The sequence below is a fragment of the Anomaloglossus baeobatrachus genome, chromosome 4 (genome assembly GCF_048569485.1).
Source record: "Anomaloglossus baeobatrachus isolate aAnoBae1 chromosome 4, aAnoBae1.hap1, whole genome shotgun sequence".
NCBI lineage: Eukaryota > Metazoa > Chordata > Amphibia > Anura > Aromobatidae > Anomaloglossus > Anomaloglossus baeobatrachus.
The window spans coordinates 490,611,307-490,638,627 of record NC_134356.1 but is presented as its reverse complement, the minus strand read 5'-3'; the positions used below and the strand labels follow the sequence as shown (position 1 = coordinate 490,638,627).

General features: G+C 46.5%; 1 protein-coding gene across 2 annotated transcripts in view; it reads right to left on the bottom strand.

Annotated features, from left to right (window-relative positions):
* MYO5C (myosin VC) overlaps window positions 1–27,321 on the bottom strand; it is a 296,937-nt gene that overhangs the window by 113,671 nt on the left and 155,945 nt on the right. For both annotated transcript variants that reach the window (XM_075345779.1, XM_075345780.1), the window contains 4 exons: window positions 22,244–22,384; window positions 8,279–8,404; window positions 5,769–5,852; window positions 721–855 (listed from right to left, as the gene is read on the bottom strand). In XM_075345779.1, coding sequence (XP_075201894.1) covers window positions 721–855; window positions 5,769–5,852; window positions 8,279–8,404; window positions 22,244–22,384 — 486 coding nt within the window. The remainder of the gene's footprint in view (window positions 1–720; window positions 856–5,768; window positions 5,853–8,278; window positions 8,405–22,243; window positions 22,385–27,321) is intronic.

Below are 27,321 nucleotides of genomic sequence, written 5' to 3'. Positions count from 1 at the left end.
ACATATTAGATATTCTGTAGCTGCTATCAATCAAATCGCAGTGCATTGCTGGAACTTTACTTGCACATATTTCTGAAATAAAACCTCCAATCTCTGAACACAAGCTATGCTTACATTCAGCATCCTAGTGCCAGTATAGCACTGGCTTTATTTTATATATAAAAATCCTGATGGTTGGTTCTCTTTAAGCACCCATAAGAATCCTTTTGACATCACCACACTACAAACCACCTGACAAAGCTCGTCTTGCTGTCCTAATCTTACTTTCATTACTCAAGTACATTTTTACCCTTATTGTAAACCTTGACCTGAACCCCACTGGAAGTCACTAATTGGGCAGTTTGAGTCTCCGCCCATATGCAGTCAGCCATAAACAGATCACAGATCGGCTGAGGACGAAGCATACCGAAGCACGCGTGCGAGTGGTGTTCAAACGTAAGCACCCAAACTCTGGGTTTTTTTGTAAAGTCGGCGTTCGGTTTCAATACCAAACAACGAATCGGGGGTTCGCTCCTCTCTACACATCAGTAGGGACTTAGTGCATTTCCTATAAAAACTGATAATTTTCACCGCCAGAAATGATAAATTTCACAAACTATTTTTGTTATAACTGAAAAAGGCAAATACATAAAGCAGACAAAAGAAAAGTCAAAATCTTAATGAGGGTGAAGGAATTGTTTACATGGCTACATAATGTATACACCACAAAATGTACAGTACCTTGTTGCCCACGGTCATTCTTAACTCCTTGTTTGTTGACTTGATCACAGGCCTTGCAGATTTTACCTTTATCGCTGCACTGTAAGATTTTGTGGTTACACTGTTATCTTGAAAAAAGTGCGCACAAAGCTGGAACTGGAATTGTTAAAAAAAAGAACAGCGTTGTTTCCCTTTTCATGCTTAAAACATATGGTAATCACTATGGGAAATATATTAACATAGAGAATGATAATTATTCCCTAACACTCAGATCACTTATTAATTATGCTTTCATATTTTCTAAATCTAGATTTTACTATTGTATAAGAACAAGTGTAAATATGCAGAGACACAATAGTTCCCATAACATATGCAATGCTTCAATTGGAAAAAATGTATATGTTAGTAATATCTTAAAATATAAAGGAACTCATGCCGGGACACATTACAGGTAGTATTTAACAGCTCTTTCTATCCTGTAATTAAAATATAGATATCACTGTTTTTAGCATAAATTACCGTATTTTTCGGACTATAAGGCCCTGTGCGCACTGGAAAACGGAATTTTCTTAAGAAAATTCTGCAGGGTCTGAAAAATTACTGCACCCGCGGTAAAAAACTGCGGCAAACCGCACCCGAAAACCGCATGCGGTTTGACGCGGTTTTACCGCGGTATTGTTCGCGGTATTGCCGCGGTTTTGCCGCGTGCGGGTTGGTATATGTGCTTTAATGCATTCAATGCAATAAAGCACATTGAAAAGAAAAAAAAAGTAATTTCCTTCTTAGATAGCAGATAGATAAATAGATAGATAGAAAAATAGATAGAGAGATACCTAGATAGTTAGATAGAGGGATAGATAGACAGGGAGACAAAGAGTCCCTGTGAGCACATGCTGCATTTCTCACGGTCGGTAGTGAGTTCACATTACTGGCCGTGGGAAATGCCCTGTGGTAACCTCTCTGCAGTCTGTCTCGTTGCGAGGCTGCATTCAGCAGTGTGTCAGTGTCAGTCGCGGCTGGATGCAAGCATCGCAGGACGTGGATTACGCCGGAGCTGTGTGTTTCGGGGGGGTTAATAAACGGGTGAACCAGGAGCTTTTTTGTGTTTTATTTAAAATAAAGGATTTTTCGGTGTGTGTGTTTTTTCACTTTACTTACGGGTTGATCATGTCAGCTGTCTCATAGACGCTGCCATGATCAAGCCTGGACTTAGTGGCGGTGATCCGCCGCCATTAACTCCTTATTACCCTGTCTGCCACCGCATCACGGCAGCAGGAAGAGCTGGGGACACTCCGGTACTGCCGCATAATGGATGCGACAGTCCCGGGGCAGCTGCGGCTGATATTCTCGGCTGCGGGAGGTGGGAGGGAGGCGGGGGACATTAACCCTGCCCCTCGTCCTCCCCAGCCTGAGAATACCAGGCCGCCGCTGTGTGCTTACCTCGGCTGAAAGGTAAAAATACGGCGGAGCCCACGTGTTTTGTTTTCTATATTTCCGTTTGCTTTCTATGTGTATTCTATATGTCTGTGTCTGTGTTCTATGTCTGTGTTCTATGTCTGTGATGTCTGTGTGTGTCTGTGTTCAATTGTAGAGAAAAAGACCTCGCATCACCACATGTAGGTGCTCAGGAGAAAAATGTTAACAAAAGGACGGTAACTACGGCACATTACTCGTTTCCAGTAGATATGTTGAAGTAAATGCATGAAAAAAAATTGATTTCAGATCCTTTTGTTTTAGGAGTGCAAAAAATCGTGAAGAAAGTGCGCACAGCATTTTTTTTTTACATAGGTTTTGCTGGTGAATCACTGCAGAGATGTTATGAACATTTTCTGCAGCGAAACATGCAGCAAAACCGCAGGAAATCCACGGGGAAAAACCGGTAAGTGCGCAAAGGGCCTAAGACACACTTTTTTCCCCCAAATGTTGGGGGAAATTGGGGGGTGCGTCTTATAGTCTGAATGTAGGTCTGCGGGGAATGAGGGTGCTGCGGTGGAGCGGGTCATCGGCGGCACGAGCAGGCTGTAGCAGCCTGCCGTGACCACGTGGACCTGCTCATTTAATATGCACGCCCATCATCCCGCCCATCATCTCTCAGCGCTGACAGGTGGGCGGGGTGATGGGCAGTTAATGCGCGTATATTAAACAGCCTGCCCGCATGATCACCCCTGGCAACTACAGCCTGGAGTGATCATGTGCAGCTGTATTCACTACTCCCCGCGTATCATCATCAGCGCGGTGGGCAGTAAATCAGTATAACTCACTGGCCACGATCCCTGCAGCACTGCAATGTCCTCCTGTCTGTGTCAGCAGCGGCTGTGTGGAATCTAGCGGTGCTCACAGGGATGATGTCATTGCTATGCGCACGTGTCCACATGCACCCGCCGCTGGCACAGACAGGAGGATATCGCGATTCTGAAGGGATCGTGGCCGGCTCCACACTCCAGTGCTGCTGCTGACACAGACGGAGTAGGAGCGATGCTGCAGGGAGTAAGGTAAGGTGAGTATGAACGATTATTTTTTTTTATGTGCCACAGGATGCGGGCCGTATACCAGGATGGGGGTGCATAGCAGGATGGGGGTATATAGCAGGATGGGGGTATATAGCAGGATGAGGAAATATATCAGGATGGGGGTATATAGCAGGATGGGGGTATATGAGCAGGATGGGGGTATATGAGCAGGATGCGGGTATATGAGCAGGATGCGGGTATATGAGCAGGATGCGGGTATATAGCAGGATGGCGGTATATAGCAGGATGGGGCCATATGCCAGGATGGGTTATATAGCAGGATGGGGCCATATGCCAGTATATAGCAGTATGCGGCCATATGCCAGTATATAGCAGTATGCGGCCATATGCCAGTATATAGCAGGATGCGGCCATATGCCAGGATGACAGTATATAGCAGGATGGGGGCTATACCAGGATGAGGGACATATGCTGTATATACAAGGCAGGAGGATCATTACCTGGCTAGGGTTCCTTAGTAGAGAATTTGGGGACATTACCCCCATAACAGTGTCAGCAGCCGATCCTCGCCCCATAACAGTGTATCATGACCACATTTTTTGCTTAAAATTTTAATTTTCCTCCTCTAAAACCAGGGTGCGTCTTATGGTCCGGTGCGTCTTATAGTCCGAAAAATACGGTATATTATCACATATCAAACAATTTACCAGTTGATGCAGTAGATTTTTGGAAATCCCCCAGACTCGGCATTCATGATCTGCAGGTTCTTGAGTCTGTGTATTTGAATAATTAATTGAAAAGGGGTGTGTTCAAAATAATAGCAGTGTGGAGATAAATGAGTGTGGCCAATCATTCTGTGAAGCCGCGGTGTGAATCAACTGTCCCTTATTTAAGAGTGAAGCCGGCACATGTTGTATATGCATTTATCCTTGAAAGCCTGAGAAATATGGGTCATTCAAAGACATTGTTCAGAAGAACAGCGTACTTTGATTAAAAAGTTGATTGGAAAGGGTAAAATTTATAACGAAGTGCAGACACTGATCGGCTGTTCAGCTAAAATGATCTCCAATGCTTTAAAATGGAAAGCAAAAACAGAGAGACATGTAAGAAAACGATAGATGACCAATCAAAAGGGTGGAAGAATAGTCAGAATCGCAAAGGCTCAGCCAATGATCAGTCCCAGGATGATCAAAGACAGTTTCAAGTTACCTGTGAGCACTGTGACAGCTAGAAGACACCTGCGTGAAGCTAATCTATCAGCAAAAAGTCCCTACAAAGCCCCACTGTTAAAAATAGACATATACTGAAGTGGATACAAATTGCCAAAGAACACATCAACTGGCCTAAAGAAAAATGGAGAAACATTTTGTGGACCGATGAAAGCAAAATTGATCTCTTTGGGTCCAAGTCAGTTCTTTAGACGACCCCAAAACTCTAAATTCAAGCCACAGGACACCCTGAAGACAGTAAAGCATGGTGGTGAAAGCATCATGATATGGGCATATTTCTCTTACTATGGTGCCGTGCCTATTATACCAAAGATTATGGACCAGTTTGCATACATCAAAATACACGTTGCCTTACGCTGAAAAGGAAATGCCCTTGAAATGGGTGTTTCAACAAGACAATGACTCTAAACACACCAGTAAACAAGCAAAACTTGGTTACAGTCCAACAAAATTGAGGTTATGGAGTGGTCAGCCCAATCCCTGGACTTTAATTTGATAGAACACTTGTTGTTGCTGTTTCTGATGCAAAGCCAACAAATGCAGCTAAATTGCGGGATCTAGTCAAAGCATCCTGGGCTGGAATAACAGATGACAAGTGCCAGAAGTTGGTTGACTCTATGCAACATAGATGTGAAGCAGATCTAAAAAACTGTGTGGTTATACAACTAAATATTAGGTTAGTGATTCACAGGAATGCTAAATCCTTAATAAAAAGAGGACAGATTTTGAGTATGTAAAGACAAATCAGATACTGCTATTTTTTTGAGTAGCCCAATGTTCATTTTTGATTGAGAAAACAATGTGCAATGTTCCCAATGCATGGAAGTAAAAACTGTTATAAAGATTTGAGGCTTAACTCATGTTTGTGAAAACACTATTATTTTCAATACAACACAGATGATGACATTTTCACTCTTTCAACATTGGATCAATACTACTGTAGTACCTACTACCTAGCGACGAGTACACGACTCACGATTTGTGAGCGATACTGCGTCGCTCGGAGGTGTCACACAGCCCGACGTCGCAAGCGATAACGGATGTGCGTCACAAAAACCGTGACCCCGACGATCTATCGCACGATAGATCGTCTCGTGTAAAGCACCCTTTAGTCAAGTTGTTTCCCCTATCACAATCATACTTGCTTTTATTTGCTTTGTATCGAAACATGGTATTTGGCAAAAAAAAGTAAAACAGATTGGGTAATAAAGAATTCAGTTGATGCCCAATATTTGTTATTAACAGACTTGACTCTTCTGCAACGTATACCTAATCATGGTGTGCAGCGAGGCTATATAAATATAATAAATGAGGAACAACAAGCTGAAAACATAGCTAAACTAAATCATATAATGAGAAACATACAAACCTTACTAGTTTTTAGCAGATCTATTAAAACTTCATAAACCGTGTCACGATTCTTCTCCAGAAATCCATCACACTTATATTCTACCTGTGAATTTCATAAGAAACCTACTTAGATCTTACAGGTTTATGCTATCATTGTTCCTATAAAAGATAGGCTTGAAACAAAGCCGCTTCTTTGAATCCAGTAATGGCTGCATTCACACATGCAGTTTTTGATGCAATTCCCTCATTAGTTTGTGATGCAGTTTTTTAAACAGTGCATCCAACAGACAAAAGTCTTTTCTTTAAGTTCCTACAGGATCCACTCCTAATTTGGTTCGGTTTTGGTGCATCAAAATCTGCATTTGTGAATTCAGCCTTTATATATTGTTGAATTTTACCTCTAGAGATCACGAAAGATTAAGGCAAATGTAAATGCAAAGTAAAACCAATGATAACACTGCTGTAATTTATACTGATATAATACACATGCAATAAAATAATTACACACACTATAATATCACAGAATCAGTGGAATAACTGTATGTTTGTTAGAAACCTTGCTACTTTTTTCTTTTAATAGAAGTCCCAGGAATTTCCAGCTCTGTAGGGTTCCAATGGTATAAATGTCAAATGACCCCTCTCTGGGACTTCTAGTGTTAAGATATAGATAATATGTAGCCCATCAATGTAATATCTGCCACAATGCTGAATCACACAAGCCATTTTTAATGCAAGAAGTGTGTGCTCCTTTTTTGTTTTACTGTTAGGTGTTTGTAAGTTTTTTCAGTATGTCTTTCTATATTTATTGCTTGTCTTAAAACGTTATTCCCAAAAAAGCAAGTTATCCCCTAGCTGTAAGATTGGAGATAACTTTTTCATAGCTGGGGGTCCAACTACTGGGACCCTCAGTGATCCAGAGAAAAGGGCTCTGCAGTTATTAAATAGAGTGAGTGGAGGGGCTGATGCTGACTCCATTGACTAGAGAAAGCCAAGTACAGCGCTCCGCTATTTCCAGCAGTCCCATAGACAATGATAAAAGTGGAGGCGAAGTATGTGTACCTCCACTCTAGTTAAAACATGGTTCTGCATGGGGCCATTCTTGGAATTGCAGGGGTTCCAGCAGAGTAATCAGAAAGTCCTATGAATTGCTATTTTGGGAATAACCTTTTCATTTAAAGGGTTTCTCCGATAATGAGATAAAATGGCGTCCCTGGTACAATTTAAACTGCAGACTGACCTAGTCACGTGTAAGTATGACCTGCAGGCTGGAGATATATAGCTCCCAAGACCTGTGTGTCAACTGACGAGCTGTATTACACATACTTCAGTCAGGCTATCCTATGTAAAGAAATGTATTTCTTCCTTGCTGAGCACAACAGGGTTATTTTCAGGATATCCAGGTTAATTCTCCTCGATGTAAATTTGTTTTCCAGTTGGGCAAAGTCAGTCTCCATGCATGGATGTAAAGCTGTCAGATTAACAAAGGAGGGGGGATAAAGCTTGAGACCTCCTTGTCAAGCACAACATTCATTAAAATATTTCTTCACACATTACAACCATCTGACTGAGGTATGTGATACAGCTCTTGTGAGATGAAACACAGGTCTTGGGAGTTGTATATCTTCAGTCTTCAGCCATACTGACACATGATTAGATTGGGCTGCAGATTAAATTAGATCAGGCACGTCAATTAATCTCATTCCCCGTCCCCTTTTAAAGTGGTGCTGAATTGTTTGGAATTATTTAAATTTAAAACTAGCATTATCATTCCTGGAAGACAAATCCTCAAAGTATAACATAACAATAATTGTCCTCCATGAGTACGATTTATTTCAGAAAAGTGGACCCCAAACGTTTCCTGAAATATAAAATAGTGAAATTAGATAATGCTCTCCCTCTATGGGGCGAGCACCGGCTCTCTGCCACTGCTTGGTCTCAGAGTTTTGGATGATGTAAATGGCACAAGCTGCTGAGCTCTGTAACTGGCGGCAGCAGTGATCCGAGCTATTGATGTGACGTCACGTCTGCAGCCACAACAATGAAACCAGAGTTGAGGCGGAGAGCCGGTGTTGGACCCGAGGAGTTGTGAATACTATCTCATTTTTTTATTTTACATTACAGGAAATAATTGGGGTCTACTAGTCTAAAATCCTGTAATTGCTAATGATTGATGTAATTGTTATTGATATGACCGATATTGTAAAATATAAGTACAGACAGATTTTGAAATACTATTAATAATGGCATGTGCATAATATTCTTTTCAATGCTGACCATTTTGTACCAATAACAATCTCAATTTTTCTATATAAGTATATATTTTATTTACATCAGTCTGTATATGACTATATAATATCGGAGACACATATAAAAGCAGAATATAATAAATGTCTAAAGTATTTTTAGAATGTTTGCAGTACTGTGAGGCGAACTATATCCTTGGCACAGTGAATCTATGATTAAATGAATGAACAGTACTGAATGCACGTTGGTTACAGTATAGCTGCTCCGCTTATTCTGTCAATTTACCTTATCTGCAAAGTGCTGGATAATAAATGATCTATTGGACATTCTTGGCTTTTCAAACAATGGGTTCTTGTTGATGTAATTGTTGTAGAGTTTCTGCAGCCAGTTTTCATCAGTTCCTTGTGGTAGCTGAGAAAGAAAATTGTGTTGGTTTACTTTATATCCACTAGAGGGAGCCCTGCAGTAATCTAAGGAAGTAACACCATTCACAGATGTAGCCAGCAGGCAACGTATCCGCTAGAGGGAGCCCTGCAGTAATCTCAGGGAATAACACCATTCATAGATGTAGCCAGCAGGCAGCGTATCCACTAGAGGGAGCCCTGCAGTAATCTCAGGGAGTAACACCATTCATACATGTAGCCAGCAGGCAGCCTATCCACTAGAGGGAGCCCTGCAGTAATCTCAGGGAGTAACACCATTCATAGATGTAGCCAGCAGGCAGCCTATCCACTAGAGGGAACCCTGCAGTAATCTCAGGGAGTAACACCATTCATAGATGTAGCCAGCAGGCAGCCTATCCACTAGAGGGAGCCCTGCAGTAATCTCAGGGAGTAACACCATTCATATATGTAGCCAGCAGGCAGCCTATCCACTAGAGGGAGCCCTGCAGTAATCTCATGGAGTAACACCATTCATACATGGTACCAGCAGGAAGTACGCCGCCGCCTCGAAATCACTAAGGTTGACAAATCTCCGGGCCCGGATGGCATACACCCCAGAGTACTACAGGAATTGAGTTCTGTGATAGATAGACCATTATTTTTAATCTTCTCAGATTCCTTAATAACAGGGTCGGTACCGCAGGACTGGCGCATAGCAAATGTGGTGCCAATATTCAAAAAGAGGACAAAAACTGAGCCGGGAAATTATAGGTTGGTAAGTTTAACCTCTACGGTTGGTAAAATCCTTGAGGGTTTCTTGAGAGATGCTATACTGGAGTGTTACACATCGTGGCTCTCTTGTTGCAAGGAATGAGGTGGTCCCCCATTCCTTGTCTGCCACGAGCCCTCCTGCTCGGCAGCGCCAAAGGTCTGGGAGACTGTGCAGTCTGCAGGAGTTGCCTCCTCAGAGATTCAGCAGAAGGGTGACACCTAGTGGTTCTCCCCTTGCAAGGAATGGAGCGGTCTCCCATTCCTTGCCTGCCACGAGCTCTCCTGCTCAGCATCACAGAGGCTCTGGGAGGTTGCGCAGTGTGCAAAGAATAGATACTCAGGGAAGCAGCAAGACTTCCCATGTCTCTGCACATTGTGAAACCGAGGATCCCGCCTTTATGACCCAGAGGCAGGAAGATGAGCATGTGCTCCACGTGACGTCTTCTGATTCGCTCACTGATATCACACGGCCCCATGACGAGGCTGGTGATGTGTTGAATCCTGACTGGCTGGGCCAGGACGTCACGAACCCTGATTGGCTCACGCCCGTCTCGCGCCCGCCCTTGGGTGGAGCTACACCTCCTTAAAAGCTCCCCCTGCCATCATGGCGGTGCGCGACCGTCCTTCTATGTTTGGATGTCTGGCAGCGTGCTGCCACGCCACTGCTCAGGCATTACTGTCTCTTGTGGGCTTGGCCCTTGCTGCTCCGGCAGTACCTCGTTTGCAGGCCGTGTTCCTGCCTTGCTGCTCCGGCAGTACCCCCGTCAACAGGCCGTGTTCCTGTCCCAGGTGAGCTCCTCAAGTCTCCATTGGACTCACCTGGTTATTGAAAGCACACGTGCGTGGGCACCTCTGTGCTACCCTCGTGCCATATTCTCGTGACTTCCACTGGCACATGTGCGTGGGCACCTCTGTGCTTCCCCGTGCAACAGGTACACCGAGCCGTGAGATCCCTGCCATACAACCCTCACGGGTTAGGGCAGATCGGTGTACATAGATCGTCTGTGACATTCCAGACGATCGCTAGCAGCAACCCGCTCACTCTTCACCCACCATAGCGGTGGTCCCTTACACCGCACAGTGGACCTTGACCGGCGGAAGCTGTCCATTTCCCATCTTGGCACGCTTCCCCGGGTCCCCCTCGTAACACTGGAGTATGTCAAGAAAAATAACCTTATGACAGAGTATCAACATGGGTTTATGAGGGATCGATCCTGTCAAACTAATTTGATCAGCTTCTATGAAGAGGTAAGTTCAAGTCTGGACCAGGGAAATGCAGTGGATGTTGTGTATATGGACTTTTCAAAAGCTTTTGATACAGTGCCACACAAAAGGTTGGTACATAAAATGAGAATAATGGGGATAGGGGAAAATATGTGTAACTGGGTTAAAAACTGGCTCAGTGATAGGAAACAAAGGGTGGTTATTAATGGTACGTACTCGGACTGGGTCTCAGTTCATAGTGGGGTACCACAGGGGTCAGTATTGGGCCCGCTTCTTTTCAACATATTTATAAATGACCTTGTTGGGGGCATGCGGAGTAGAATTTCAATATTTGCAGATGATACTAAACTCTGCAGGGTAATCAATACAGAGGAGGATAATTTTATATTACAGGGAGATTTATGTAAATTGGAGGATTGGGCTGAGAAGTGGCAATTGAAGTTTAATGTAGATAAATGTAAGGTCATGCACTTGGGTAGAGGAAATAACATTTATGATTATGTACTTAATTGTAGAACACTGGGTAAAACAGACACAGAAAAAGACTTGGGTGTATGGGTGGATGGTAAACTTCACTTTAGTGGACAGTGTCAGGCAGCTGCTGCCAGGGCTAATAAAATAATGGGATGTATTAAAAGAGGTATAAGTGTTCATGAAAAAAATATAGTTCTACCTCTGTACAAGTCACTAGTGCGACCGCACTTAGAATACTGTGTACAATTCTGGTCACCGATATATAAGAAGGACATAGCTGAACTGGAGAGGGTGCAGAGAAGAGCGACCAAGATTATTAGAGGAATGGGTGGGCTGCAATACCAAGACAGGTTATTAAACTTGGGGTTATTTAGTTTGGAAAAACGAAGGCTTAGGGGGGATGTAATCACAATGTATAAATATATGAGGAGACAGTACAGAGACCTTTCCAAAGATCTTTTTACACCTAGGCCTGCGACTGGAACACGGGGGCATCCGCTACGTCTTGAGGAAAGAAGGTTTAATCATAACCACAGACGAGGATTCTTTACTGTACAAGCAGTGAGACTATGGAACTCTCTGCCGCATGATGTTGTAATGAGTGATTCACTACTAACATTTAAGCAGAGCCTGGATGCCTTTCTTGAAAAATGTAATATTACCAGTTATGTATATTAGATTTTATGACAGGGTATTGATCCAGGGAACTAGTCTGATTGCCAGATGTGGAGTCAGGAAGGAAATTTTTTCCCCATTGGAACTTGTTTGCCACATTGGGTTTTTTTTTGCCTTCCTCTGGATCAACATGTTAGGCTACGGGTTGAACTAGATGGACTTAGAGTCTCCCTTCAACCTTAAAAACTATGATGATACATGTAGCCAGCAGGCAGCCTATCCACTAGAGGGAACCCTGCAGTAATCTCAGGGAGTAACACCATTCATAGATGTAGCCAGCAGGCAGCCTATCCACTAGAGGGAGTCCTGCAGTAATCTCAGGGAGTAACACCATTCATACATGTAGCCAGAAGGCAGCCTATCCACTAGAGGTAGCCCTGCAGTAATTTCGGGGAGTAACACCATTCATAGATGTAGCCAGCAGGCAGCCTATCCAGTAGAGGGAGCTCTGCAGTAATCTCGGGGAGTAACACCATTCATAGATGTAGCCAGCAGGCAGCCTATCCACTAGAAGTAGCCCTGTAGTAATCTCAGGAGTAACACCATTTATAATTATGTTGCCAGCAGGCAGCATGTCCACCTGCAATAACCTCAGGGAGTAATGCCATTTATAGATGTAGCCAGCAGGCAGCCTATCCACTAGAGGGAGCCCTGCAGTAATCTCAGGGAGTAACACCATTCATAGATATAGCCAGCAGGCAGCGTATCCACTAGAGGGAGCCCTGCAGTAATCTCAGGGAGTAACACCATTCATAGAGATAGCCAGCAGGCAGCCTATCCACTAGAGGGAACCCTGCAGTAATTTCGGGGAGTAACACCATTCGTAGATGTAGCCAGCAGGCAGCCTATCCACTAGAGGGAGCCCTGCAGTAATCTCAGGGAGTAACACCATTCATACATGTAGCCAGCAGGCAGCCTATCCACTAGAGGGAGCCCTGCAGTAATCTCAGGGAGTAACACCATTCATAGATGTAGCCAGCAGGCAGCCTATCCACTAGAGGGAGCCCTGCAGTAATCTCAGGGAGTAACACCATTCATACATGTAGCCAGCAGGCAGCCTATCCACTAGAGGTAGCCCTGCAGTAATCTCGGGGAGTAACACCATTCATAGATGTAGCCAGCAGGCAGCCTATCCACTAGAGGGAGCTCTGCAGTAATCTCGGGGAGTAACACCATTCATAGATGTAGCCAGCAGGCAGCCTATCCACTAGAAGTAGCCCTGTAGTAATCTCAGGAGTAACACAATTTATAATTATGTTGCCAGCAGGCAGCATGTCCACCTGCAATAACCTCAGGGAGTAATACCATTTATAAATGTAGCCAGCAGGCAGCCTATCCACTAGAGGGAGCCCTGCAGTAATCTCAGGGAGTAACACCATTCATAGATGTAGCCAGCAGGCAGCGTATCCACTAGAGGGAGCCCTGCAGTAATCTTGTAACGGGGTGCCAGGGGCGCCTCTGGGCTTGTAGTCGTGGCCCCTTCTGTCAGGCTTACCCCTGGCTCCGCCGTCAATATCGGGACGGGAGATGTCTTGGTGGGGCAGAGTGTGGTGGTGCAGATGTCGTCCGACGTATAAACACTCTCCAGGCATGGTTCGATGCAAATAAAAGACATTCTTTATTTCACAACTCTTTCCAAAAACCGGCAGTTACAGATGACTTCACGTTCTTTTCTTAGCTGGGGAAAGCCTGCCCTGACGTCTCCTCCAGTGGGGATGTGCCCGGCTACTCTACTTCACCTGGCTCCCACTTCTGGCTACCCACAGCCCGGACCCACACCGGACTGCTTCACCCTACGAGGTTCCGCCCGCTCCTTTTCTCTCCGGCTTCCCTGTTCTTCCAGCTCCCTTCTTTCTTTCTGCCCACTCAGCTCCACACTCTGCCCCTGGCTGTTTCTTCTCTCCCGTCCCGGACACAACTGCCTTCAGCACACACTTCCTTTCCCCCTAAGCTGCCGGCTCCTCCTCCCTCCTGTACAGTTTCTATGGGGACAGCATTAACCACTTCAGAGAAAACCTGTGCTTCCTTGTAAGGGGTCTGCCCACCCCTTACAATCTCAGGGAGTAACACCATTCATAGAGGTAGCCAGCAGGCAGCCTATCCACTAGAGGGAACCCTGCAGTAATCTCGGGGAGTAACACCATTCGTAGATGTAGCCAGCAGGCAGCCTATCCACTAGAGGGAGCCCTGCAGTAATCTCAGGGAGTAACACCATTCATCATTCATACATGTAGCCAGCAGGCAGCCTATCCACTAGAGGGAGCCCTGCAGTAATCTCAGGGAGTAACACCATTCATACATGTAGCCAGCAGGCAGCCTATCCACTAGAGGGAGCCCTGCAGTAATCTCAGGGAGTAACACCATTCATAGATGTAGCCAGCAGGCAGCCTATCCACTAGAGGGAGCCCTGCAGTAATCTCAGGGAGTAACACCATTCATACATGTAGCCAGCAGGCAGCCTATCCACTAGAGGTAGCCCTGCAGTAATCTCGGGGAGTAACACCATTCATAGATGTAGCCAGCAGGCAGCCTATCCACTAGAGGGAGCTCTGCAGTAATCTCGGGGAGTAACACCATTCATAGATGTAGCCAGCAGGCAGCCTATCCACTAGAAGTAGCCCTGTAGTAATCTCAGGAGTAACACAATTTATAATTATGTTGCCAGCAGGCAGCATGTCCACCTGCAATAACCTCAGGGAGTAATACCATTTATAAATGTAGCCAGCAGGCAGCCTATCCACTAGAGGGAGCCCTGCAGTAATCTCAGGGAGTAACACCATTCGTAGATGTAGCCAGCAGGCAGCCTATCCACTAGAGGGAGACCTGCAGTAATCTCAGGGAGTAACACCATTCATCATTCATACATGTAGCCAGCAGGCAGCCTATCCACTAGAGGGAGCCCTGCAGTAATCTCAGGGAGTAACACCATTCATAGATGTAGCCAGCAGGCAGCCTATCCACTAGAGGGAGCTCTGCAGTAATCTCGGGGAGTAACACCATTCATAGATGTAGCCAGCAGGCAGCCTATCCACTAGAAGTAGCCCTGTAGTAATCTCAGGAGTAACACAATTTATAATTATCTTGCCAGCAGGCAGCATGTCCACCTGCAATAACCTCAGGGAGTAACACCATTCATAGAGGTAGCCAGCAGGCAGCCTATCCACTAGAGGGAACCCTGCAGTAATCTCGGGGAGTAACACCATTCGTAGATGTAGCCAGCAGGCAGCCTATCCACTAGAGGGAGACCTGCAGTAATCTCAGGGAGTAACACCATTCATCATTCATACATGTAGCCAGCAGGCAGCCTATCCACTAGAGGGAGCCCTGCAGTAATCTCAGGGAGTAACACCATTCATAGATGTAGCCAGCAGGCAGCCTATCCACTAGAGGGAGCCCTGCAGTAATCTCAGGGAGTAACACCATTCATACATGTAGCCAGCAGGCAGCCTTTCCACTAGAGGTAGCCCTGCAGTAATCAGGGGGAGTAACACCATTCATAGATGTAGCCAGCAGGCAGCCTATCCACTAGAAGTAGCCCTGCAGTAATCTTGGGGAGTAACTCCATTCATAGATGTAGCCAGCAGGCAGCCTATCCACTAGAGGTAGCCCTGCAGTAATCTTGGGGAGTAACTCCATTCATAGATGTAGCCAGCAGGCAGCCTATCCACTAGAAGTAGCCCTGTAGTAATCTCAGGAGTAACACCATTTATAATTATGTTGCCAGCAGGCAGCATGTCCACCTGCAATAACCTCAGGGAGTAATACCATTTATAGATGTAGCTAGCAGGCAGCCTATCCACTAGAGGGAGCCCTGCAGTAATCTCAGGGAGTAACACCATTCATAGATATAGCCAGCAGGCAGCGTATCCACTAGAGGGAGCCCTGCAGTAATCTCAGGGAGTAACACCATTCATAGAGGTAGCCAGCAGGCAGCCTATCCACTAGAGGGAACCCTGCAGTAATCTCGGGGAGTAACACCATTCGTAGATGTAGCCAGCAGGCAGCCTATCCACTAGAGGGAGCCCTGCAGTAATCTCAGGGAGTAACACCATTCATACATGTAGCCAGCAGGCAGCCTATCCACTAGAGGGAGCCCTGCAGTAATCTCAGGGAGTAACACCATTCATAGATGTAGCCAGCAGGCAGCCTATCCACTAGAGGGAGCCCTGCAGTAATCTCAGGGAGTAACACCATTCATACATGTAGCCAGCAGGCAGCCTATCCACTAGAGGTAGCCCTGCAGTAATCTCGGGGAGTAACACCATTCATAGATGTAGCCAGCAGGCAGCCTATCCACTAGAGGGAGCTCTGCAGTAATCTCGGGGAGTAACACCATTCATAGATGTAGCCAGCAGGCAGCCTATCCACTAGAAGTAGCCCTGTAGTAATCTCAGGAGTAACACAATTTATAATTATGTTGCCAGCAGGCAGCATGTCCACCTCCAATAACCTCAGGGAGTAATACCATTTATAAATGTAGCCAGCAGGCAGCCTATCCACTAGAGGGAGCCCTGCAGTAATCTCAGGGAGTAACACCATTCATAGAGGTAGCCATTAGGCAGCCTATCCACTAGAGGGAACCCTGCAGTAATCTCGGGGAGTAACACCATTCATAGATGTAGCCAGCAGGTAGCGTATCCACTACAGCAGGGGTGTCAAACTCATTTTCACTGAAATTCACATCAGCATTATGGTTGCCTTCAGAGAGTCGCTTGTAATTGTAAGGGCTCATGCAGATCTCCATGCATCACAATACGAACATGGACTGCAATGCACATACTGGCCACGGGCTATACAACAGCTGTCCCTAGGTAGATGGGCTATGCAACAGTTGTCCGTGGGTACTAGTGCTATACGACAGCTGTCTCTGGGTAGTAGGGCTATTATACAACAACTCTTCCTGTGTAGTAGAGCAATACAATAGCTGTCCTTGGGTAGTTTGGCTATATGACAGCTTTAGTAGGGCTGTATGACAGCTGTCCCGGGCTAGTAGGACTATACGACAGCTGTCACTGGGTACTGGGGCTATACGACAGCTGTCTCTTGTTACTATGGCTATCCGACAGCTGTCCCTGGGCAGTAGGACTATGCAACAGCTGTCCCTTCGTACTACGTCTATACGACAGCTGTCTCTTGGTACTATGGCTATCCGTCAGCTGCCCCTGGGCAGTAGGACTATACAACAGCTGTCCCTTTGTACTAGGGCTATACGACAGCAGTCCCTGGGTAGTAGGGCTATACTACACCTGTCCCTGGGTAGTAGGGCTATATGACAGTTATACCTTGGTACTAGGATTAGGGTAGCAGAGCTATCCAAGAGCTGTCCTTCCGATGTAGGGCTAAGGGCACTTTCCCTTGGTTGTAGGGCTAAGGGTGCTGTCCCTGGGTTGCAGGGCTACGGGCGATTTCCCTGGGTTGTAGGGCTAAGGGTGCTTTCTCTGGCTTGTAGGGCTAAGGCAGCTTTCCCTGATTTGTAGGGCTAAGGGAGCTTTCCCTGGGTTGTAGGGCTAAGGGTGCTATCCCTGGGTTGTAGGGCTAAGGTCGCTTTCCCTAGGGCTAAGGGTGTAAATCCCAGCTCATACTTCCCCCACAGCATTGCATACATCTTATATGACAGCACAGGCATTCATTCAATATTTTTAGCGCATACGCTGTACAAACTGGTGAAAAATTTAAAAAAAAAAAAATCACTGAAAGTGCTTTTTTCTGCTGAACCCTATGGAAAATTACCTAGGTTTTACTGGTAGCACAGCTTGCAAGTGACATAAAACTGATGTGGCGGGCCGGATTTGGCCCACGGACCTTGAGTTTGACACACTTGCTCTAGTATCCACTAGAGGGAGCCTTGCAGTAATCTTAGAGAGTAACATCATTTATAGGTGTAGCCAGCAAGCAACATACCACTAGAGGTAGCCCTGCCGTAATCTAAGGGAGTAACACCATTTATAGATGTAGCCAGCAGGCGGTGTATCCACCAGAGGGAGCCTGAAGGGAGTAAGGGGCACTTTGCACACTGCGACATCGCAGGTGCGATGTCGGTGGGGTCAAATTGAAAATGACGCACTTCCGGCATCGCATGCGACATCGCAGTGTGTAAAGGCTGGATGATACGATTAACGAGCGCTAAAGCGTCGTAATCGTATCATCGGTGTAGCGTCGGCGTAATCCATGATTACGCTGACGCAATGGTCCGATGTTGTTCCTCGCTCCTGCGGCAGCACACATCGCTGTGTGTGAAGTCGCAGGAGCGAGGAACGTCTCCTACCGGCCTCACTGCGGCTTCCGTAGGATATGCGGAAGGAAGGAGGTGGGCAGGATGTTTACATCCTGCTCATCTCCGCCCCTCCGCTCTGATTGGCCGCCTGCCGTGTGACGTCGCAGTGACGCCGCACGACCCGCCCCCTTAACAAGGAGGCGGGTCGCCGGCCACAGGGACGTCGCACGGCAGGTGAGTGTGTGTGTGAAGCTGGCGTAGCGATAACTTTCGCTACGCCAGCTATCACCACATATCGCTGCTGCGACGGGGGCGGGCACTATCGCACTCGGCATCGCAGCATCGGCCTGCGATGTCGTAGTGTGCAAAGCCCGCCTAAGATTTAGCCTGAAGGCAGCAAACAAAGATACTCTTCTCATTATGCTTCCATAAACAACAGACACAATAATCCACCATTGATAACTTGTAAAATAGATCTTACATCTATGAGAAAGTAAATCTACATCATTATACACAGATACCAAATGTATTTATTACCCCTATAAAGAGGGCCTGTCACCAGGTCAAAAGCAGACAGTTTTTGATCTTATTTTATTCCTGCGGTTCCCTGGAGCATTTCCTTTCAGATTCCATATATATATATATATAAATATATATATATATATATATATATATATATATATATATATATATATATATATATATATATATATATATATATATATATATATATATATAATTCATACGTCCGTCACAAAGTTTAATCTGCCCAATTTCTCGAGTAAGGTAATCTTCTCTGAGGAGTCTAATTTTCAGCTTTGCCCAACACTTGGTCATCTAATGGTTAGATGGAGACCTGGAGAGGCGTACAAGCCACAGTGTCTTGCACCCAATGTGAAATTTGGTGGAGGATCAGTGAAGATCTGGGGATGCTTCAGCAAGGCTGGAACTGGGCAGATTAAACTTTGTGAAGGACGTATGAATCAAGCTGCATACAAGGTTATCCTGGAAAAAACAGTTGCTTCCTTCTGCTCAGGCAATGTTCCCCAACTCTGAGGACCTTTTTTTCCATCAGTATAATGTGCCATGCCATACAGCTAGGTCAATCAATGTGTGGATGAAGGACCACCACATCAAAACCCTGTCATGGCCACCCCGATCTCTGGACCTGAACCCAATTGAAAACCTCTGGAATATAATCAAGAGGAAAATGGATAATCACAAGCCATCAAACAAAGAAAAACTGCTTACATTTCTGCACCAGCAGTGGAATAAGGTTACCCAAAAGCAGTGTGAAACACTGGTGGAAAGCATGCCAAGACGCATGAAAGCTGTGATTAAAAATCATGGTTATTCCACGAAATAATGGTTTCTGAACACTTCCTGAGTTAAAACATTATTAGTATTGTTGTTTCTAACTGATTATGAACTTGTTTTCTTTGCATTATTTGAGGTCTGAAAGCAATGCATTTTTTGTTATTTTGACCATTTCTCATTTTCAGAAAAATAAATACAAAATGTATTGCTTGGAAATTTGGAGACATGTTGTTTATAGAATGAATCCCCCCCCCTCCCAGATATTATCTGCTCCTCAGCTGCTGTGACTCAAGATTTTATAAACTTTACCTTCTTGGATTTTAAAACCTGAACATCCGAGCTGACCACTAAAGGTATGCAGAGAATCAGCCTGATAGTGCCAGTATAGCACTGGCTTTAGGTTATATACGAAAATCCTGGTGATTAGTTCCCTTTAAACCCTGCTCACGAAACGGAAAACAAAAATTAATTGGTGAGCACATGTAAAATAGATTTGCAAAGAGATTGTTTGATCCTCTCTAGTTGAAGCATGGAGGTCCACTGTCATAAACACTACATCAGATTTTTACATCATCTAGACCAGTGATGGCGAACCTATGGCACGCGTGCCAGACTGGGCACGCAGAGCCCTTTTTGTTGGCACGCGCGCTGTCGCCACACTGCACCAATTTACACTATCGGTGTGGTCGCGCCGACAGTGCAAATTGGTGTTTAGCAGAGGACATCTCTGCTCCTTCTGACACGCCTCCTCTCCTGGGCCGCAGGTCTGTTGCCTAGGAGACGGAGGAGCGTCAGTAGGCAGTGCCGGTGTCTTGTGGCCGCGCGGGAACTGAACTGAGGACGCAGCGATGGCGCGGGTGTTGCAAGGTGAGTTTTTTTTTTTATTTTTAAGCGGTGTGCGGCTGTGCCAAGGTGTGGGGGACAGAGCCAGCACCGGGGGAACATGGAGCGCACGGGGGAACATGGAGCGCACGGGGGAACATGGGAGCACAGGGGACAGAGCCAGCACCGGGGGAACAGGGAGCGCACGGGGGAACATGGACCGCACGTGGGAACATGGGAGCACAGGGGACAGAGCCAGCACTGGGAGAACATGGAAGCACAGGGGACAGAGCCAGCACCGGGGGAACATGGAGCGCATGGGGGAACATGGGAGCACAGGGGACAGAGCCAGCACCGGGGGAACATGGAGCGCATGGGGGAACATGGGAGCACAGGGGACAGAGCCAGCACCGGGGGAACATGGAGCGCACGGGGGAACATGGGAGCACAGGGGACAGAGCCAGCACCGGGGGAACATGGAAGCACAGGGGACAGAGCCAGCAACGGGGGAACATGGAGCGCACGGGGGAGCATGGGAGCACAGGGGACAGAGCCAGCACCGGGGGAACATGGAAGCACAGGGGACAGAGCCAGCACTGGGGGAACATGGAGCGCACGGGGGAACATGGAAGCACAGGGGACAGAGCCAGCACCGGGGGAACATGGAGCGCACGGGGGAACATGGGAGCACAGGGGACAGAGCCAGCACCGGGGGAACATGGAGCGCACGGGGGAACATGGGAGCACAGGGGACAGAGCCAGCACCAGGGGAACATGGAGCGCACGGGGGAACATGGGAGCACAGGGGACAGAGCCAGCACCGGGGGAACATGGAGCGCACGGGGGAACATGGGAGCACAGGGGACAGAGCAAGCACGGGGCAAACATGGAGCGCACGGGTGACACATGGGGAGCAAACATAGGAGCACGGGGGCAAACCGACGGAGCACGGGGGCAAACCGACAGAGCACGGGGGCAAACCGACAGAGCACGGGGGCAAACCGACAGAGCACGGGGGCAAACCGACAGAGCACGGGGGCAAGCAAACAGAGCCCGGGGCAAACAGAGCACGGGGCATACATGGCTGCAAAGATGGGGGAAACGTGCAAGGATGGGGGGAAACATGACTGCAAGGATGGGGGAAACATGGCTGCAAGGATGGGGGAAACATGGCTGCAAGGATGGGGGGAAACATGGCTGCAAGGATGGGGGGAAACATGGCTGCAAGGATGGGGGAAACATGGCTGCAAGGATGGGGGGAAACATGGCTGCAAGGATGGGGGGAAACATGGCTGCAAGGCTGGGGGGAAACATGGCTGCAAGGATGGGGGGAAACATGGCTGCAAGGATGGGGGGAAACATGGCTGCAAGGATGGGGGGAAACATGCAAGGATGGGGTACATTTAGCAGGAAGGGGAACATGCCAGTAAGGGGTACATTTACCAGGATGGGGGATACATTTACCAGGATGGGGGGAAATATGCCAGGATGGGGATACATGAACATGCCAGGATGAGGACAAATGCCAGGATGGGGAACATTTAGCAGGAAGGGGTACAATTACCAGGAAAGGAGACATTTACCAGGAAAGGGAACATTTACCAGGATAAGGCCACATGCCTGGATGAGGTACATTTACTAGGATGGGGTCATTTAACAGCATGGGGGAACATGCCAGGATGGGATACATTTACAATGATGGGGTACATTTACCAGAGTGGAGGACATATACCAGGATGGGGCCATGATGGGGACAAATATACCAGAATGTAGGAAATATATATATCAGGATGGGGATGGGGGTGATGTTTACCAGGAAGTGGCCAGGAAGGGGGACAGAACTACACAATGAAGGGGAGGGGGCAACTCGTACGTCTTTATGGGATTTCAGGGTGTTCAGACTTTGAAATGTAGATGTGGATTACACGGCGACATCTGATTGCATTCCAGGCTAAAATCTCTGTCTAATATGCTGCATTTTTTTCCAGAAAGATCAATCCAACTGCTGTGTCTGGAAAGGGCAGGGGCTCAGCTTCAGTGTGTGGTAAGCATGAGTGTGATGTCCCCTGCTGAGGAGAAGATGGCAAAGGTAAGGTTACAATCAATTCTTTATATAATAGGATTGGTTGGCACTTCGGAAAAAAAAATGGGTTTAGGGCTACAGTTTGGGCACTCGGCCTGTAAAAGGTTCACCATGACTGATCTAGACTGTATAGATGCCGCCATACAACTGCTCTTTTATATACTCAATTTACTCTGCTTCTTGGAGTATGGACCTATATTAGTCCATACATAAATGTTTTTGTTCTCATATTGTGTTTATAATAGAAAGTTCAATAAAAATGATCTGATTAAACAACAAGTACTTACCAAGCATTCTTCATCAAGAAGTTCCAAAATACCCATTTTTGCCTCAATGAGGTCTATAACTGGTTGATTGTCATAGAAATCGATGAGAGTCCATGGGATATCTTCCTTCATGTATTCTTCTTGCTCAAGTTTGAAGACGTGCTAAAGCGGATTGTAAAGAAAAGACCCTATTATTACCAAGACTTGTGGGCACATCTTCAACACCTTTTTATATGGCCTACATTTAGGGAATATGTATCCGATAGAAGAGTCTGTGGCTGAACCCCCATCTACAGCAAGTCAGAGATTAGTGCTATGGTCTCCTTCAATAAATAGCTACCGTGGAGAAAACCAACCCTGGTAAAAGTGCAGCTAATATCTGATTATTGAGGCTGCCAGCCTGGAGACCCCAATGATTACAATGATTGAGAGGGACTCATAAGGGGTTTTACACAGCAGGCTAACACATCTCGTCATAGCATACACACAGCAGATTCAGTACAGAAATAACAGCAATAATGCAGCAAAGATGTTGCCAGAAACATGGCACACTTGACCTTTGGATTCAGTACTTGGCAATTAAAATAGTGTTGTACTAGGCAGACGTACGATCAATCTATTGTCTCATATTTAGACTCTAAGTGGAAAACATATAGCAGGAAACTCTTCTCCATTCTTGGGCGTCTCTGTGTTATGTTTGCTGGACTAATTATGAAAAGTGTTTTGCATGTTGCATTTTATAAGACTTTTGCATTTAAACATTTCATCACATGTAACAATTCTGTTTGCTAAAAAATATCTTGACTTTCATGGTAAGAATTCCGATCCAGCTGAAGGTGATTTTAATGGTAGGAATCATCCATACAGAGTCATTTTATCATACAAGGGTGGGCAGCATAGCCTGCAACAGATGAGAAGTCGTGATAGTTCTCCTACTATACATTACACACCATAGACAGATTGTAGTGACACCTTTATTCACTGCAGTGTGACAATCATAGGGGCTGAATGGTTCCTGCCATGAAAATTACCTACAGCTAGGCTCAGAATTCTTAGGTTTTTCTATGAAAAGATATATTTTAGCAAAAAAAAAATGTTGCATGTGACTAAATGCAAAAATCTTGTAAAATTCAATATGCAAAACACTTTTCAGAATTAGTCCTATAAACATACCCAGAGACACGCAAGAATGGGGCAGTTTCCTGCTATAGGCTTTCTGATTAAATTCCAAATATATAATAGATTGGCTGTAGTACCCGGTGTTGCCCAGGATAGTTACTAAGTATCCTCTGTCTGTATCACTCTCCCTCTCTGTCTGTCTGTCTCCCTCTCTGTCTGCCTCCTTCTCTCTCTCTGAGTGGGTGTCTGTGTGTGTGCCTGTCTGTTTCCCTTTCTGTCGCTGTGTGTCTCTGTCTCTGTTTGTCTCTGTCTTTGTGTGTCCCTGTGTCTGTGTGTCTCTGTGTGTCTCTGTGTGTCTGTGTGTGTCTGTGTGTGTTTCTCTGTGTGTCTGTGTGTCTGTCTATGTGGGTCTCTGTCTGTGTGTCTCTGTGTCTGTCTCTGTGTGTCTGTCTGTGTGTCTGTATCTCTGTGTATCGATGTGTCTGTTTCTGTGCGTGTCTCTTTGTGTGTGTCTCTGTGTCTCTCTGTGTGTTTGTGTGCCTGTGTTTCTGTCTGTGTTGTTGTCTGTCTGTCTCTGTGTTTCTCTGTGTCTTTCTCTACCGAAATCATATATTTCCTCACACATAAGCTTCTTATACTAAGAATGTCCTTCATTACCTATAGTACCCAATCAGAGCTCCTATTAATGACCTGTAGCTCCCAGCTCCATTGGCTTTAATAACTGTAAAGCGCAGAGTTAAATTTTCCCCTCAAAGCATAGTCTACGAAGTTCCCCGAGTCAAATGAGGTGTCTGTGCAAAATATCATGATTGTAAATGCAACGGTGCGGATTCCTTAAGCGGACACACGGACACACACACAGCTTTATATATTAGACTGATAGTACGTCTACCTGTATAATACCATAGACCTCTGTCTGTGATAAGACCACCACTATAATCCAGCAATTACTATATTAGGGGGATTTTTATAATTAGAAAGTCTTCAACATGAAGTGCAACATAAAAAAAAGGAAAATATAATTCTATTACTTAGGTTTTCTTTTATACTAGGGGAATTCATTGTTCATCTCAGGTCAATCCTAAATTTGATTCAATATAATAAGCTTTCTGAACTTTCAGATTTATAGATGCTCAGTAAAAGAAATGTTACTGTAATTAAAAAGGTTGTCACATGCATTTATCACCAAATTTGCAACCCCCATTCACTGTAATCGAGATCCCAATGGTCAGATTGCCCGGCAGTCATACACTTATCCATTATCCTGCAGATGAGTGATACATGGATTTAGTGGGAAAACACTCTTAAAACTGATCAAAAAATAGTTTTGCTTGAATGATGATGGCATTACTAGATGTTAGTTTCTGTCTGGTTACTCCAACATTTGTGCTCTTCCACCTTTCTTTTTTAGTACTCTTTATCCATATGGAAAATAACAAAAATTAATGGTTTACCAGACATATCACTTTAGGAACCATGAATCATGAAATAAGTCTGTGAGTTGGGTTTGTACAGAAGTAGAGTATGGGGCTCCTAGTTTCCCGTTTCAACATCACAACTCATATGCTACTCATAAATAGTTCCATTAATGTTGCTGACCTAAATTTTCCTTTTTTGGTCCCGCACTGCACTTACAGCTACCCTGCCCTCTCTGCCTTTTCCCTGCCCACTGCCTGCCTCCTGTCCCTGACTTAGGGGTGCTTCACACACAGCGAGCTCACTGCCGAGATCGCTGCTGAGTCACGCTTTTTGTGACGCAGCAGTGACCTCATTAGCGATCTCGCTGTGTGTGACAATGAGCAGCGATCTGGCCCCTGCTGCGAGATCGCTGCTCGTTACACACAGCCCTGGTTCGTTTTCTTCAAAGCCGCTCTCCTGCTGTGACACACAGATCGCTGTGTGTGACAGCAAGAGAGCGACAAATGAAGCGAGCAGGGAGCAGGAGCCGGCGTCTGACAGCTGAGGTAAGCTGTATCCAAGATAAACATCGGGTAACCAAGGTGGTTACCCGATATTTACCTTAGTTACCAGCCTCTGCAGCTCTCACGCTGCCTGTGCTGCCGGCTCCGGCTCTCTGCACATGTAGCTGCTGTACACATCGGGTTAATTAACCCGATGTGTACAGCAGCTAGGAGAGCAAGGAGCCAGCGCTAAGCAGTGTGCGCGGCTCCCTGCTCTCTGCACATGTAGCTGCATTACACATCGGGTTAATTAACCCAATGTGTACTGTAGCTAGGAGAGCAAGGAGCCAGCGCTCAGTGTGCGCGGCTCCCTGCTCCCTGCTCACACTGGTAACTAATGTAAACATCGGGTAACCATACCCGATGTTTACCTTAGTTACCAGTCTCCGCAGCTTCCAGACGGCGGCTCCGTGCAAGCGCAGCGTCGCTTGCACGTCGCTGCTGGCTGGGGGCTGTTCACTGGTCGCTGGTGAGATCTGCCTGTTTGACAGCTCACCAGCGACCATGTAGCGATGCAGCAGCGATCCTGACCAGGTCAGATCGCTGGTCGGATCGCTGCTGCATCGCTAAGTGTGAAGGTACCCTAACAGCGCTCTCATGTTTCAGTGACTTGTTAGTTACAGACATAAGGCAGCAGCGGATGGGGAAAAAGCAGAGTAGGCAGGAGAGCTGTATGTACAAACCCACTCACTGCTCTTACAACTCATTAGCACACAATTTCAACTATGAATTTCTATAAAACAGCAAAACAGATTTGTACAAGAGAAGTAAGGATTTACTCAGCATTAGGTCAGGGTCAGACGGCCGTATAACTAGGACGAGGATCACATCGCGGTGCACGTGTGACGCCCTGGGCAAACCAGGGGTCACAGGTCACAACACCACACACACCCCACATCCCTGCAGGAACATCAAGGTCAGACCAGAAACCCTTGTTGCCTTCCTCCAGGGGCTGGTGTTCACACCAGGGGGTGGGCCAGGCGGTTGGCTCCGCCCACCGAGGAGTTCACAGCCCTGGAGGCGGGAAATCCAGGCAGTTAGCTCAGGGAAGAGCTTGAGTGAGGAGTGAAGTTGAGATTAAGTGGAGAGTTCAAAGTGAGAGGAAGGAGAAGGAGGACAGTGAGAGTAGTGACAGAGAAAGTGACAATTGAAAAGCCTGAAGTTAGTCCGGGTGTGTGCCCCGGACTGAGACAGCAAGGTTGGCAGACGGCGGTGACCGTCTGCAGGAGAGGCTACTTGGAGGTTGCCGAAAGGACCGTGGATGGGTGGTGGCCCGGCGGTACCGGAGCGCTATACGAAGAGAAGCCAGCACCATTGGCAGGGGCCTTTCGGATCCCGGCAAGGAGAAGGAGGACAGTGAGAGTAGTGACAGAGAAAGTGACAGTTGAAAAGCCTGAAGTTAGTCCGGGTGTGTGCCCCGGACTGAGACAGCAAGGTTGGCAGACGGCGGTGACTGTCTGCAGGAGAGGCTACTTGGAGGTTGCCGAAAGGACCGTGGATGGGTGGTGGCCCGGCGGTACCGGAGCGCTATACGAAGAGAAGCCAGCACCATTGGCAGGGGCCTTTCGGATCCCGGCAAGGCTAGGAGTCGCCATAATTTGCCAAATCCGTCAGTGAAGGGGACCTCCGGGTCTCCCAGCAGCAAAGTCCCGATTGAAGGCAACAGTCCGACCGTGAAGAGGAGACACCGCCACCGCCAAGGCACCAGTTTCCCAAGGCCAGCGCCTGCGGGCAAGAGAGGGGCTCCTCTGGCTCATATCCAAGCTGGGGAGCGGGTTAAGGCTATGTGCGCACTAGAGCAAAATACCCGCGGATTTACCCGCGGATTTGCCGCGGAAATTTCTTGAGAAATGTCTGCAATCTTTGTGCAGACATTTCCCATGAAATTCTATGAGAAAAAAAAAAAGCTGTGCGCACTGGTGCGGATTTTTCTCAAGAAAGTTTCGGTGCGGAAATTTCTCGAGAAACTTTCTTGAGAAAATGAACATGTCCATTAAATCCGCAGGTATCCCGCGGATT